General features: G+C 38.2%; 1 protein-coding gene across 3 annotated transcripts in view; it reads left to right on the top strand.

The window, feature by feature from the left end:
- Window positions 1–16,591, top strand: part of NKAIN2 (sodium/potassium transporting ATPase interacting 2) — a 1,356,778-nt gene that overhangs the window by 1,337,519 nt on the left and 2,668 nt on the right. For all 3 annotated transcript variants that reach the window (XM_069076922.1, XM_069076923.1, XM_069076924.1), the window contains one exon: window positions 5,671–5,752. In XM_069076922.1, coding sequence (XP_068933023.1) covers window positions 5,671–5,752 — 82 coding nt within the window. The remainder of the gene's footprint in view (window positions 1–5,670; window positions 5,753–16,591) is intronic.

Here is a 16,591-nt window from a genome sequence, read left to right as displayed (position 1 = left end):
CAAGTCCAACGGGGCATGGAAGATCTTTAAATCCCATAACCCTTACAAGCAAGCATGCCCCACAGTAGAAGCAATCTAGATCTATGCTGCCTTTTGTTTGCCCAAATACTCATACACATGCTAAAAAGCAAGGGCAGTCCCTTTTGTCACTGGTAGGGACAGAATCTTGGAAAGATAACATCCATGCCAGCTAAATCCTTAACCTGCTTTCCACTTTCACTGATGAGGCTTTAAGTAATATAGGGAATATGCCAAGATACCAAGATGAAGACTTCATTCCACCCTTTGGAGAAATTAGCATCAGAATCAGAGCCATAAGGGATGAATCTGAGAAAATCACTGCCAAAATGTTCAATTAAAGAAAGGAACGGTTTTTAAATAAATGCTCCTCCTTAAGACATGGGACACAGAAATGACTTTAAGAATGTAAGCATTTTAAGCCTCTTCAATAAGGCAAGAAAGATGACTAAGGCAAATGTTGGAGTAGTATACTGCTATCCATCATAGTTAAAAATCCAGGCCAGGGTGATTTTTTGATCAGTCACTACATTATATTGTCACATCACTCTCTCAGAATACAAAGAAGAGATAGTGGGATGAATGAGTAAATTTTTCTAGGAAGATGTTCCATCCCTACTGGCTCTGCTTATGAGGTTTGAGGGTAGGGTGAGGGGGTGGAATGAAGAAAGAAGGTTCAGGACAAACCCTAGCCCTAGTCTGGATATTTGGCTAAATATAGAAAAAATAAGACTACTGGGAATGTCTAACCACTTGTCCAAGGTTTGTAAACTACGGTATGCTAACAGTGCCAGATGTCAAGAAGGTATTCTTGTGAGATACTAAGAAAGCAGCAAAAACTGGAGGCAGAAAGTCAATAAAAGAAGTAGGCTTATCAACAGATACTTATAATCAGAAATAGTTTGAGTAAGGAAATAGATGGGTCATCCTCAGCTGAAAAGTGGTATCAGAGATTTGACCATGGTACCTTTTGGAATGGAGGCTAAAACAGAGTTAGGGTGGTACCCTCTCTCCCTGACATTTAGGTAAGAGGACTAGGTATGACCAGGACCTAAAACAAAATCAGACCCACCAAAGCACAGGTTGAGGGGATTCTTTTAGGTTAATGATAAGGACCCAAAGGATCCAAGTGTAGGTATACTAATTAGGCAGCCCTAAGGTAGATGGCAAGGATCCCAGTAGTGAAAGGAGGAGGCCATTATGAACACCATGCAGAATGCCTCACAATAAATGGGCCACAGGTCATTATTAAGGAGGGGGGTAATTTGCTGGAGATTAGGAAACTTAAAAGTGGAGGTGGTAGCAAGCAAACTGAATTATTTTTTAATACAAAGAGGTAAATTTGACCTTATAGGAATCCTTGAGTTTGTTGGATGAGATATATAACTAGAATATGTCAGTAGAAGAGTACCGTATTTGAAAGTAACAGTTTACATAAAAGTGGGTGTTATAATAGTGTTGTAAATCAAGAAACATTCATGTGAGAAAAAACATAAGCAGGGTAAAAGAAATATGGTAAAGAACATGTTGATGAGGACCTGTGGAAGGAGAAACTGAAATGCTATTGTACCAGGAATATACAGTTGACTTTAGTCAATCAGGCCTTTAGTATTATTAGTATCCTTCTTGGATATTTTCTCCTATAAATGACTGTAAATTCTGTATTGATTTTCTTCTTCCCATGTTGGACCTGCTACTCTATATGACACATGCTACCTAATGTTGTTATATATGGATCCAGATATATGTGAGCAATTTCTTCCCTCCCCGTCCAATTTCATAATAAGCTCTTTTCAATCAGGTGTATGTATAGTGTGAATATATGTATATAGATCTGCCTGCTCTTTAAGATGTACTTCACCCCTGGCTAAGAGCCCGTAATTCCTGCATCTACAGCATGGCCCAGAATACAAATCCCATTCTCTGACACCTTCTTCTTGACCAGCTGTTCACTTCCCATATCCTCCTTTCACTTCTGAAATCCCTTCCTTAAATTGGCAGCAATGATAAAAACACCATCTGTGTCCCTAAAGTCTTCAGTTTCTTTCTTAGAACTTCATAATCCCTAAAAAGATTAAGAGTGAGGAGTTATTCCTTCAGTCATTTATTTTCTCATAATAATAGCTAGCATCATAGGGTCCTTTAAAGTTTGCAAAGTACTCTACATATTTCATTTGCTCCTCACAACTTTATGAGGTAGGCCCTACTATTATCTCCATTTCAGAGATCAATCAAGAGACATTTATTAAGTGCTTACAGTGTGCCAGGCACTGTGCTAAGGGCCTGGGGATACAAAAAGAGGCAAAAGACAGCTCCAGCCCTGAAGAATTTGCAATCTAATGGGGGAAACAAGATGCAAACAAATATATACAAAGCAAGATACATATAGATACATAGGTATATCTATATATAAGTATAGAGAGATATATAAATGGGAAATAACAGAGGAAAGGCACTGGAATTAAAAAAGCTCTAGGTAGTCTTGCTATAGAAGGTGAGATTTTAGTTGGGACTTAAAGGAAGCCAAAAAGGTCAGTAGTCAAGAATGGTAGAGAAAGGGTGCCAGCATGGGGGGGGGGGCAGAGAATTCCCAGAGCCCAGAGATGGAGTGTCAAGTTCGTAGAACAGCCACGAGGTATCACTAGATTGAAGAGTGTGTTTCTGGGAGTAGGATGTAAGAAGACTGGAAAGGTAGAAGGGGGCTAGATTATGAAGGGCTCTGGATGCCAAACAAGGCATTTTGTATTTGCTCCCAGGGGCAACAGGAAGCCACTGGAGTTTAATTGAGTGGGGAGGGGGAGGGAAGGAGTATATATGTATGTAATATGATTAGACCTATACTTTAGGAAAATAACTTTCTTGGCTAAATGGAAGACAAATTGGAGTGGGGAGAGACTTGAGGCAGGCAAACCCACCAGAAGGTTCTTGCAATAATCCCCAAATGAGGTAATGAGGGCCTGAACCAGAGTAGTGGCAATGTCAGAGAAAAGAAGGGAACTTACTTGAAAAATATTGAAAAGATGAAATTGACGGACTTTGGCAACAGCTTGGATATGGGGGGCTGGGTGAAGAGTGGTGAGAGTTAGTGAGGAATTCAGAATGACTCCCAGGTTGTGAGCCTGAAGGACTGGAAGGATGGTGTTGCCCTCCTTAGTAACAGAGAAGGTAGGAAAGGACCAGCGTTTAGGGGGAAAGATAATGAGCTCTGTTTTGGACATGTTGAGTTTGAGATGTGTACTAGGCATCCAGTTCAAGGTGTCTGAAAAGCTAGAATGGAGGTCAGAAGAAAAACTGGGGCAGGATAGGTAGACTTGAGAATTATCAGCATAAATCCATGGGAGCTGATGATATTACCAAGTGAAGTGATATAGAGAGAGAAGAGAAGATGTCCCAGGACAGAACCATGAGGGACACCTTTGGATAGAGGGTATGATCTGGAGAGGACCTAGCAAAGGAGACAGAAGGGACAATGAAATTGAAGGAAAACCAGAAGAGGATAATGTCTCAAAAGCCTAGTGAGAAGAGAAAGTAGAGAGAGTGGTTTGTGTTCAAGGAGACTGAGGATTGAGAAAGGGCCATAAGATTTCACAACAAAGACGATGAATAACTTTGGACAGAGATGTTTGGATGGAATAACAAGGTCAGAAGCCAGATTGTAAGGGGTAAAGAAGAGGGGAAGAGGAAGGAAAATGGGGGCATCTATTATAGATGACCTTTTCAAGGAGTTTAGCTACAAAGAGCAAAAGAGACATAGGATGATAGTTAGTAGGGATGGAAAAATCAAGTGAGGGTTTTTTTCAGGATAGGGGAGACATGGACATGTTTTTTAGGTAGTAGGAAATAAGCCAATAGAGAGGGAGAGATTGAAAACAAGTGAGAATAGAGAGATGACAAAAGGGGCGATTTACTGGAGGAGATAGAATCGAATGGGATCATTTGAACAGGTAGAAGGGTTAGCCTTGGCAAGGAGTAAGGCCACTTCATCATGTGAGTCAGAGGTGGAGGAGTAAATGGAAAAAAGCACCTGAGTGATAGGAGATAAGGAAGCAGAGGAGAGGAAAGGGAGTTCAGAGTAAATGGCCTCGATTTTACTTGTAAAAGGTGAGGCAAGATTCTGAGCTGAGAAAGTAAAGGAAGGGATGAAATCTCTGAGGTTGTATGAAAAGTTTTGGAAGAGCTTAAGTGGAGAATGTGAGTGTGAGTTGATAAGGGAAGTAGAGGGGGAGATGAAAAAACTAAGGCTGAAAGAGATTCATTTAACTAGTAAGTACCTGAAGCAAGTTCAAACTGAGATCTTCCTGACTTTATCTAGTAACAGCTAGCTGCCTCTGTGTAGCAGGGAGACTAACCTGAATTTTGAGAACAAGTGGTTAGTATTAGACATGTACAAAAACTCCAAAAACACAAGCACTGCATGCTGGATGCTGGAATATTCCCCTCACTTACTATAATGACTAAAAGTGAGATTCTCAGGTCCATTGTCATAGCAAGCTGACCAGTAGCTGAGCCTGTTCTCATCATGAGTGAATTTGTTTCCAGTGGTTCCTAAGCAAGATTTCTTTTTATAACAGACTTTCCTTACAAGATTCTGACATCAGAAATAACAGCATTTATAATCACTTTACAAATAGGTGATCCTCATGACAATCATGAGAGATAGGTACTATTATTATCCCCATATTACAGAAGTAAACAGGTTTAAGTAACACGCCCTATGTTCACACAGCTAAGAATCTAAGGCAGTATTTGAACTCAGGTCTTCCTGACTCCAAGTCCAGCTCTCTATTTACTGAGCCAGCTAACAGCCTTTTTCATTTATGTTTGATACTAGCAAATTCCTGGCTCCCCCCACCCCCTGCCCCCCAAAAGTATCTACTATCAATATTTCTGAAACTGTCTTCTGTGGAAGCTCAATTTCTAACCTCTTTCTCCTCTCACCTCTAATTACTAATAAGATATCAGACAAGATGAAGATGTCAGATATTGTCTGCTTATATCTTGCCTTTTTGTTTTTCTGTCGTCTTCAATGCATGGAATGGTGGCTTTTTTGGAGAGAGGACATGATTCAAACCCTTTTCCTAAAAAAATGGAGCATACAGTTTCCTACAATATATAGAACATACTTACTATGTTTGTTGCAACTGCTGGTTTGTGTTGAATGTCAGACCCACTCTGTGTAAACCTTCACCCTACCCCCCCTCACATGAAATCACAGTACCCTATTTTATTTTCATGGAAACTAGTTTTTTCCATACTTTAATTCATTTTCAACATCATTACAAATGAAAGGATGCTTCAGTCTCTTTGTACTTTTGTAAGTTTCTCCTTTACCATCAGCAGTCAGGGGAGACCAAGGGACCAGCATGAAGGTAGAGTGAGAAAAAAATTCCAATTAGGCCTTTCTAATTTGAGATGAATGCATAATTCTTTCTCATGTGTAAGAAAATTCTTGTAAAACTATAATTGATTCTCTGAGACCACCAAAAAAAAGTCATTACCCTGAAGGAACTACCATTTTTACATCCCCCACTATTAGTCACTCTCAGTTTAATATATTATTAGCTGCTCTTTCCATATTAATTTCTGTGAAACTTTGCTCCTGTTTGTCTCTTTTAAAAGTTGTTTCTAATAAGCATAATTTTCTCTTTTCAGTTGATTTCATAGGTGGATTCGACTCTTATGGCTATCAAGGCCCACAGAAGACATCTCATTTACAACTACAGCCCATGTACATGTAAGGACTTTGCTTTTGCAATGTTTCTTGGACATGCAGAAATGAGAAGATAATTCAGAATTGATGATATTCAGCTAGCTTTTTTTCTGACAGAATAGCTTCAACATGCTTACTTCTCCAGTACTTTTCAGGAGTGGGGAACCTGCAGCCTCGAGATCATATGTGGCCCTCTAGGTTCTCAACTGCGGCCCTTTGACTTGAATCCAAACTTCACAGAACAAATCCCCTTAATAAAAGGATTTCTTGGGGTGGCTAAGTGGCACAGTGAATAGAGCACTGGCCATGGAGTCAGGAGGACCTGAGTTCAAATGTGGCCTCAGATACTTGACACACTAGCTATGTGACTTTGGGCAAGTCACTTAACCCCAACTGACTTCCAAAAAGCAAAAAATTAAAAAAATAAAAGAATTTCTTCTGTAAAACTTGGACTCAGTCAAAAGGCCACACCCAAGGACCTAGAAGGTCACATGTGGCCTCAAGACCACAGGTTCTCCACCCCTGTATCTAACATAATGATTTCTCATGGTATGATATACCACATTTTTATGTCATGTTGATTTTAAAGTGACATATCAGAGGTCCAGAAATGATTACCTTAACCCTAAAGTTAGCCCTATTCCTATCAATGTACCAGGTCTCCATCTCAAGTTCCATTCGGTTTGCTGCTCCTGTCTCCCATTTATCATTGCATTTGTATATTTAGACCAAAAAACATGAATGTGATCAAGATTGATAAAATTAACAGAGGTGGAAGGCTAATCTGAGACCTTAGGCCAGTCTCTTAACAATTCTGAGTCTGAGAACTCTCATTTTCAAGATGAGCGGCTTAGACAAGATGATTAAGATTCCTTTCAGTTCTAATGTTAAATAATTCTGTATTACTTTACCATTGCTATGTCAGTTGCCCAGAAATGCAGTCAAATACACTTAGCTTCTTGAGGGCAGGGATGGATAAAGAGATCAAATTTGTTGTACGATAATATTCATTCACTTACTTAATAGGCTCCCACTATCTTTCTTCAAGGTAATAAACCACTGTGCCTTTCATTCACCATACTGTATGTGATAATTATTTTTGTAACCTTCCTAATACACAAACTGATTTGCAAAATGTAGGAGCTTTATTGTTTGTGGAATTGAATTGGATTGAATGTGGAAAGCATGATCAGATTACAATCCATTAGTTCAATTGTTCCAGGTTACTAATATAGAATTGGAACTTATTTTATATCCTGTTTAGGGCAAATTTCCTTGGAAAAACTGATCTATATCTATACCTATATGTATGCATATGTATTGCTATCAACCCATTTCCATGGCAAGTTGACCCAGAAAAATATTATAGAGTCAAAAGCAAAGGCCAAAAGAAAAACTACCTATTCATCATGAACTGGAGAAACCTCACTTTTCTTTATCTGTTCAGTATCACAAATGAAGAGGTCAAATTTATTGCATTAAGTATTTATCCATTCACTCTTTTATTAGGTGGCTATAATGTCCAAGGCACTATACCCATTATGCATTCCAATCATTGTACTATGTGTAGTGATAACTGAATTTATGAAGTATTTTCCTCCATAAATAAGCATTTATTAAAGATCTGTTTCATGCAAAACAATGTGCTGTGCATGAGAGGTATAAAACTCAGAAAGACCCAGTCCCTGTCCTCAGAATTTGCAGTATATTTGAGATATAAAACATACTTGACTCCAATGGGTAGAAATTTATGAGGATCGTATTCAGGCTCAATATAGGGAAAACTCCCTAATAATTAGGGCTATCCAGAAATATACTGACCTACTTCAGGAGGAGATAGTGACTTTTCCAACCAGTACTCTTAACCACTAGCTAGAGATAATATAAAGGTGATCATTTTATACATGTAGATTAGACTAGCTAGGGTAGGCATTGTTTTAGGAAGGCACTGAAGATTTTTAAGCAGGTAAGTGACTTGTCCTGTTCCTCATAGAACAAATAGATAGTCATCAAGGAATATAAAGGAACACTAATTAGGAGGCTTATTACTGACCTAGAAAACTGATTGAGGAGAGATGATTTAAGAAGCCATGGTCAAAAATGAGTCTAAACGTAACGTTGCAAAAAATGTTTTTTTAAAAAGAAGAAAACTGGATAGATAGATCTCTTAGAAAAAGAGGAAATAGAATGAATCCATCTTTAATCTCCTGAAAGAAACTCCCAAATGAAAATTCCCAGGAACATTATAGCCAAAATCCAGGGCTTCAGGTCAAAGAAAAATTATGACAAGGAGCCAGAAAGTATCAATTCAAGTAATGAAGAGCCACGATGAGGATCACACATGATTTAGAAGCTACCTCAATGAAGGAGCAGAGAGTTTGGAATATTATATTCCAGAATACAAAGTATATAGGCTTATAGATGAGAATAGCTTACCCTGCAAAACTAGGGGAGGTGGGGAGAAACATTTAATGAAATAGAGGACTTCCCAATGTTTCTGATGAAAAGGAGCAGAGTTGTATAGAAACATTTCAGTTCAAATTAAGAGAAACAAAAAGATTACTACAGGTGAACAATTATAAGGGATTAAATAAAGATAAACTGCTAACATTCTATTATAGTGAGACAATTCAGGTTTCCCCCCAGAATGTTATCATCATTAGGGGTCCTAGAAGGAGTCTAATTAGACAGAAGGCTGAAAATAGTTCTGTTATGTCTTGATGACCTTAGGAAGGGAAGGAAAAAAGTTAGGGGAAAGTATCTTACATAATTAGAGTTCACAAGTAGAAATCTATAGAAAGAAGGAGGGTGCCTTGCACTTGAACCTTACTCCTTATTCTTATTGGAACTGGTCAAAGGAGGGAAGAACACACAAACACACACAGAAAAATATTTCAGTTAACTGGCAAATAGAAGAGAAAGTTCTATTTGACAGTTGACTGACATATATGAAGATATATGAAAATATTTAAGGCTCTTTTTAAGGTTCCAAAAATGGGAATCTGCTGCCCATCCACTGGAGAATAGCTTAACAAGTTATATTATATAAATGTGATAAAATGCAAAGGGGATGATTTAGATAAATCTTCCATGACTTGTATAGCTATGTGTCCGTGGTGTATATGTGTTTACATATATACACAAACCTGATTTCCACATGGGACATGTGAAAATCAAAATATGTTTGTGTGTATACATATATACACTTTTTTTCCTTTAGACATATACAATGCAGAATTATTTTTTGTTTGACTATGCAGGTTTATAACAGAAGTTTTGGTTGTGTGTGTGTGTGTGTGTATTCTTGGTGGGGTAGGATAAGTTACAGGGAGAGGAAGCAAATTTTTACTAATTGAAAAAAATAGAATTTAATTAAAAATTATTTTGGTAGCTGAATAGAGAATGGATTGGAGTGAGGAAAGACAGACAGGCATGAGACAGGAAGAACAACCAGGTTATTACATTAGTCCATTAATGATGAGATGAAAACCTGTTCTAGAATGGCTGCTTTGTAAGTGCAAAGAAAGAGACGTATAGGAGAGATTTTAAATAATAATAATATTTATATAGCACTTTAAGTTTTAAAAGTACTTTACAAATATTACCTTCTTTTTTCTTAGGAACACACTGAGAGGTAAATGCTATTTATATCCCCATTTTACAGACAAGGAAACTGAGGCAGACCGAGATTAAATGACTTCCTGAGTGTCACCCAGCTGGGCAACTAGGTGGTACAGTGGCTAGAAGCCAGTCCTGGAGTCAGGAAAACTCTATTGCAAATCTGGTCTCAGATTCTTAACAGCTATGTGACCCTAGGCAAATCACTTAACCCTATTTGCCTCAGTTTCCTCATCTATAAAATAGGCTGGAGGAGGAAATGGCAAATCACTCCAGCATCTTAACGGAGAAAACTCCAAATGAGGCCACAAAAGGTCAGATAGGACTGAAATGACTAAACCAGCAATACCCAGCTAGTAAGTGCCTGAGGCCAAATCTGAATCAGGTCTTCTTGACTCCAGGCCTGGTGCTCTATCCTCTGCACCACCTTTTTGCCTAGAAAAGTGGAGGTGCCAATAATAAGACTTAATAGTCACATTTAAATTTGGGGGTATAGAATATCCTCATTCATTTTTTCAGTCAAAAGACATTTAATCAATGCAAAGCACTGTACCTGGTGCTGAGGGTACAAAGTTAATATAAGATATACAGTCCTTTCCTTCCAAAAGTTTGCAATTAGGGGGCAGCTAGGTGGCATAGTGAATAGTGCACTGGCCTGGAGTCAGGAGGACCTGAGTTCAAATGCAACCTCAGACACTTAACACTTACTATGTGACCTTGGGCAAGTCACTTAACCCCAACTACCCTGCCTTTTCCCCTCCCAAAAGACAAAAACAAACAAAAAACAAAGAAGTTTGCAACTTAGAGAGATGAGATATAGAATATATCAGTTATTTTATTTCTATTGGAAGTTCCCAGTGAGGAAACTCCCTCTACCAATGCAAGCGTGCACCTACTTTGCAACTAGGAGGTATAGCCAACAACGTGGGACACTGAGGTTAATTGACTTGTTCAAGGTGACATAGACAATGTCTATTAGCAGGGGGACTTGATCCCATCTCTTCCTTAATCCTAAACTAATTTTCTATCCACATCCCCACTCTGCCTCTCATTATCATAGCAGAGGACATGACATTCACAAGGCACTCTCATATAACCTAGAACTCAGGTGGGAAGCCCGCAGCCTGAAGGCAACATGTGGCCCTCTAGGTCCTCAAGTGTGACCTTTGAGAGAACCCAAACTTCATATAACAATCCCCTTAAGAAAAGGATTTGTTCTGTAAAACTTGGACTCAATCAAAAGGTTGCACACAAGGACCTACCACATGTGACCTCAAGGTTGCAGGTTCCCTATCCCTCTATATACTGAGGAAGATGCTATGTTCCTACATGGTAACCCCCATCCTTGGACACTGGGTGCCTCGTAAGCATTTATCATGTTTAGCCCTGACCTAGACCCACTATGTTACTCCAAGGTCATCTTACTACTGCAACACACCACTTGGCATGTGCCCTCTCCACACCTTTTTTCAACTCTAGTTCTGAGGAGAGTAATAAAATCAACACTTCCAAAACACTCTTCCCCAGCTACAGCACCTCTGTATATGTGATCTTTGACTGTGAGTTCCTGAGGACAGAGACTGTTTGCTTATATTTGTATAAATATACAAAGTAACGGGTAGTGGTAAGCACTTGATATAATATTTTTTATGCATTCATTCAAGAAATCAATTACAATTGGAGAGATTTGGGATAGTTTAGGATTGTAGATTCAAAGGTCAAAGGGACCTTGGAGGTTCTCTTGTTCAATTCCTTCATTTTACAAATGAGCAAACTGAGGCACGGAGCATTAAAATGACTTGCCCAGGGTCACACAGGTTGTTATAGGCAGGATTTGAACCTATGTTCTCTGAACAACTAATCCCTTGTCTACTGTACAACCATGCCTCACACCATAGTGGACTGTAGACAGAACTTTGAAGAAACTAAGAACTTTTTCAATTGTGAAAGTAACATCTTAAATATTCTTCATTATTATAAAGTCCCATGCAGATTTTTTTTAATGTCATAGTTATGAAGTATAGTGTCAGTTTCTTTGTCTTGGTGGCCTTTTAAATCCTGAATACTAAGAAAATTCTACAAAGAACTTACTTTTACCTGCAGTAGCACAGACACAGATAATTGAAATTCAAAGAGTTTCTTTAAAAACCACTTTTTGTAGCCAAACTTTCAACTCAAGCTACTAATAAACCATGCAATATCTGAGCCTCAGTCTCCCCATATAGCAAATGAACTTGACTTCAGTGTACTTCTGAAATGTTCTCATTAACGTTTCCTTCCTTTTCTCCCTCCCTGAACCTTGGCAGTACCTCTGGTGGAACTGCACAGTGGCCACAAAGCAGATAGACTTTGGAAGATCTACAGACTAGATAATTATCCCCTAACTAAACCAAAGATGATCTACAGGCATACATTCTACAGGCATTCTAACATCATTAACTGAATTAGCAGAAGAACAACATTAATCAAAACAACACTATGGGGCGCCATTAGTTCCATAGGAAGAAAGCTCTCCTTTGTTTGAGTCTTGAGGAAATGACCAAATAATATTATAATGGGGTTTTACAATCTTATGAGGGGATTTGGTTAAAATGTGATAATAATTTTCTTGTGTCCAGGCATTGTTAAACATTGTCCAGGCTTAGACATTGTCCAGGCAGTTGTTAAACAGAATAAGACGAATCATTGTTTTTGTAATTCCATCATTCAAAGCAAAGCAAATTCATTCACTCATAGCAAAGAAATGCCCCAGCTTATATTGCTGGCATATATCCCCAGGAGGTCGAGGATGGAGAGATCCTCATAGTTATGAAAATATTTATAGCAGCACTTTTGTGGTAGCAAAGAAGCATGTGCTCGTCAATTAGTGAACATTTGAATGAACTGTGGTACATGAATGTAATGGAAACCCTATGAGAAAAGTTGAATACAAAGAATTTAAAGAATGAAAAGATTTGTAGGAAGTAATTCAAAAAGAAGTAAGCAGAACTAAAGAAGAATATATGCAGTGACCACAACAATGTGAACAAAAACACCACCAGAATAACCATGAGGTTTGAGTAATATTAATGATCAGTCTTAATCCCTGAGAAGAGATAATGAAAAATGTTTTCCTTCTTTAGATGTAGAAGTGGGGAACTGCAGCTATAGAATGTTGCATGTATGGACAAATATAACCACTGCATTGGATGGTTTTGCTTCATGATTTTTCTTTGTTACAAGAGGGGTGTGTTGTTCAGTAGGTGGAAGGGAAAGGATAAATTCAAATATGACTGTGGTAGAAAAAATAGGCATCAATAAAACTTATTTTTAAAAATTTAATGCAAAAAAGGAAATGTGATGAAGAAAGGAAAAAGAAAACCTGGTTATATTTATAGCTATGATGGAGGAAAAAAAATGAGCATCACAGAGAAATCAGGAGATATGTAAGGACATGTGTCTGAGACAAAGAAAACCAGAATGATGACTCTTGGAAATACGATTTTTTAATATTTCAGTGCTGCCTTCTTCCTTATGTAAATGATTCTATTGTGTTGCAAGAGGCAAAATGCATATGCACACTTCTGTTCCTTTTATTAAATGCACAGAAGGAAGACTGTCATAAGGCAGAAGCCAACAAATGCATCCACATGTCACTCACAAAAAGCTGTCTCTAATCATGATCTCACATAATTTCAGCCCAAGCAAAGAATGAAAATATGCCCATGCTGAGGAACAGCCCATCAACACCCACCAGACATTGCCATTCCTCTTAGTCTGCTCTAGTGATACCCATTGTCTCTATCAGACAGTCATATGAATTTCCTCTTTGCTGATCAACAGATGCTGCTGAGAGGAAACAAATTAACAAGAAACATACCAAAGAAAATTTTGATTCACAGAAATGAATGCTAATGGTAGATAATGACATTTTAAACTTTGTACCATCATGTTAATGTATTTTCTATAGAAAGTATTTGATCTAAAAGGCATTACCTCAAAAGATAAGTAATCAATGGATACAAAGGGTTATCAAAAGAATTGCAAACTATAAACCACCATACAAAAAACTTCTCAAATTTATTAAGGATAAGACTCAACATGACTCAAAACCACTCAAGTTTAACTTCACACTTAAATTAGTAAAGATGACAAGAGATAGAAATAAGAGTTGGACAAGCTACAGAAAGACATGCATGCTTATTCAATACACTATTGGGGGAGTTGTAAATTCATGTGACCATTCTGGAAAGCAATTTAAAATTGTGTTAAGAAAGTGATAAAATACCTATGGCCTTTGACCCAGATATACTAGTTATATGCTTCATGGAAGTCAATTTCAGGAAGGAAGGTACCAATAAACAAAATACTCATAGAATCACTCTTGGGATAGCAAAGAACTTGGAACAAAGTTTATACCTATCAGTTAGTGAATAGCTAAAGAAATGGTGGTTCATAGGTGTAATGGAATATTACTTCCTCATCTAAAAAAATCAATGCAACATCCAGAGAAGCATATGTTTATATATGAATCAATGCAGAGTAAAATAAGCAGAACTAGGAAAATTACATAAATACACACATGTACACTGAGGATACAAAGAATGACAGAAGGCAGTTCTTGAGGATCTTACATTCTAATGGGGGAGGCAACATGAAAACAACCATGTACAATGAGCATATAAAGGATGAATTAGAGAAAATTAACAGAGGGAAGGAGCAGCAACCTAGCTGCTAAATTCTCTCATTCATCCTTTATATAGCTTATTGTACATAGTTGCTTTCATGTTGTCTCCCCCATTAGACTCTAAGTGAATAGAATTCCAGCCTGAAGCCAGGAAGCCTCATCTGCCCAAGTTCAAATCTGGCTTCAGATACTATCTGTGTGACCTTGGGCAAGTCACTTAACCCTGTTTGCCTCAGTTTCCTCATCTATAAAATGAGCTGGAGGAGGAAATAGCAAACCAATCCAGTATCTTTGCCAAGAAAACTCCAAATGGAGTCATGAGAAGTCAGACGTGACTGAAACAACTGAACAACAAAGAAAGGGATGTCATTAGCATGAAGGGAGATTGAGAAAGGCTTCTTGTAGAAGGGGGATTTTAGCAAATATTTGAAGGGAGTCAGGGAAGCCAGTGGACAAAGATGAGAAAGGAGCGAGTTCCAGGCACGGTGGACAGGAAGTAAAAATGCACACAAAATTTGTCAAGGGATCATTAAAAAAGAGAGAGAAATCATTGGTAACTTTGGAGAGAACTGTTTCATTTGAATAATGAGGTCAAAAGCAAAGGTTCCTAACTGCATAGTTAAGAAGAAGGGAATAAGGAGAAAAGGAGTACAGGCATTGACTGAAGACAGACTATAGTGTTCTCAAGGAGTTTAGTCAAAAAGGGGAGAAAAGATATAGGAGGATGATAGCTAGTAGGGATGAATGGGTCAACTGGGGAATTTCTGAGGATGAGGGAGACATGAGCGTATATATTTTAGGCAGGAGGGAAGCAGCCCATAGTCAAGGAGAAATTAAAAGATAAGTAAAAGAGTAGGGATGACAGAGGGGACAGTCTGCTAGAGGAGATAAGCTGATGGATCATATGCTTGTAACCAATTGATTTTGCCTTAGTGACACCTGGGCATAGTTAAATGATAACAGAGTATTACAATTGCATGTCCCAAAAAATAAATTGTCTACTTCAATGGGATGGTGATTCAAGGGACAGGTGGGGTGTTTATGGAGCATCAATAACCTTTTGAAATTTACAAAATGAAGAGTATTTTTCGTGGTCCCCTAAAAAATAATCCCCAAATTTAAGTCTAAGGAGAATTTAACCCGGAATAATTATTCATATTCTCTTATGCTTATAGACTTATAGATTTAGAGTTGGAAGACACCTTTGAGGTCACTGAATCTACTCCCCTCATTTTAAAGATGAGAAAATGGAGGCCTAAATAGGTTAAGTGACTCATACAGTATGAAAAGGCTAAGAACTATCTGAAGAAGGATTTGACCACAGGAACTCATTAGACCAAACCCAGTATTCAATTGACAATACCATACTCTCTCAAATCTACTTCTTCATACGCACCATCTGGATTTCTTTATTTTGACTTCTAACATTTTCCTAGATTTCTCTGGTTCCTTCTGAAATTAATTTATTTGTACATTTTTTGGAATGAGAGTGCCTCTTCCAACTTTGTAGCCCTCAAGTATTTATGGGATCATTCATTTAGAGCTCGAAGAAACTTTAGAGATCATTCTAATCCCAACCACTCATTTTATAGATGAGAAAACTGAGACTTGCAGATAGACTTGTTAGATGTGTGGCCCAAGGTCACACTGATAGCCAGTAACAGTACCAAGATATGAGCCCAGATTCCTTAATCCCAAATTCAGTGGTCTTTTCACTCCACCACACTGCCTCTAATTATAAAGTCCAGAAACTTGAGAGCTACTATCTGTTCAAGCAAGTGAATACTCAGCCCTCAGCCCTCAGCCCAACGCAAATCTAATTCATAGAAGATGGTCTAGGATCTAAGTTTCCAGTCTGTCATCTTTGTTTATCTGCTTGCAACCTTCAAATTCCTTTCCATCAACAAACATTAAGACCTTCAAATCAAAGTGATTTGCCATTATGTACTGTTCAAGAACAGTAAAAACATACACAAAAAGCAACTGAAAAGAATGAGAGATTCCTTAGACAGAGAGGAGTATGCTTTGATAGCTGTGTGCCATTCTAGCTGCAGGGGTTTCCATTAAACATGACAGGAGTTGTGTGACTAAGACCCTGAACAGTGCTCTCAAAACACTGCCACAAATGTCTTAAATGAGAAGTAGTCTTTTTTTTTCTTTTTGCAGCTGCTCCTGCATTCAGTGTACAGAGGGCCTTCTTTTTGGTTAAAGTGGCTCTGGCTTTTGTTGATTTGTAATTCTTCAGGTGATCTTCCAGCTTACATCCAGTTAAGCCTAGGGAGAAAAGGAATCATGTCTTGCAGTTTAGTGATCTTCCCCTCAGATCTGAGAGCTTCCTTCATATGGGTTGAATACACAGAGAAGAAGGATAGTGCTGTCATCCACGAGACTGCTCCATTAGAATATGCTCACATTTATACAGGTTAAATCTTGTAGTCAAAGTAATTTGCTGCGACATTCAGTGACCTCCCTTCCTATGAAGATCTTTTCTTTTTTTTTTTTTTTTGGAGGGGTGGAAGTAATCAGCAGCATGGGGGCTCACATACAAGAAATTCCCACAGAGAGCCCCTGGAAGAGTT

Source organism: Petaurus breviceps, unplaced genomic scaffold, assembly GCF_028583685.1.
Source record: "Petaurus breviceps papuanus isolate PSGF00001 unplaced genomic scaffold, PetGlider_PUasm1.0 90977, whole genome shotgun sequence".
Lineage (NCBI taxonomy): Eukaryota > Metazoa > Chordata > Mammalia > Diprotodontia > Petauridae > Petaurus > Petaurus breviceps.
This window is presented reverse-complemented; position numbering and strand designations above follow the sequence as displayed.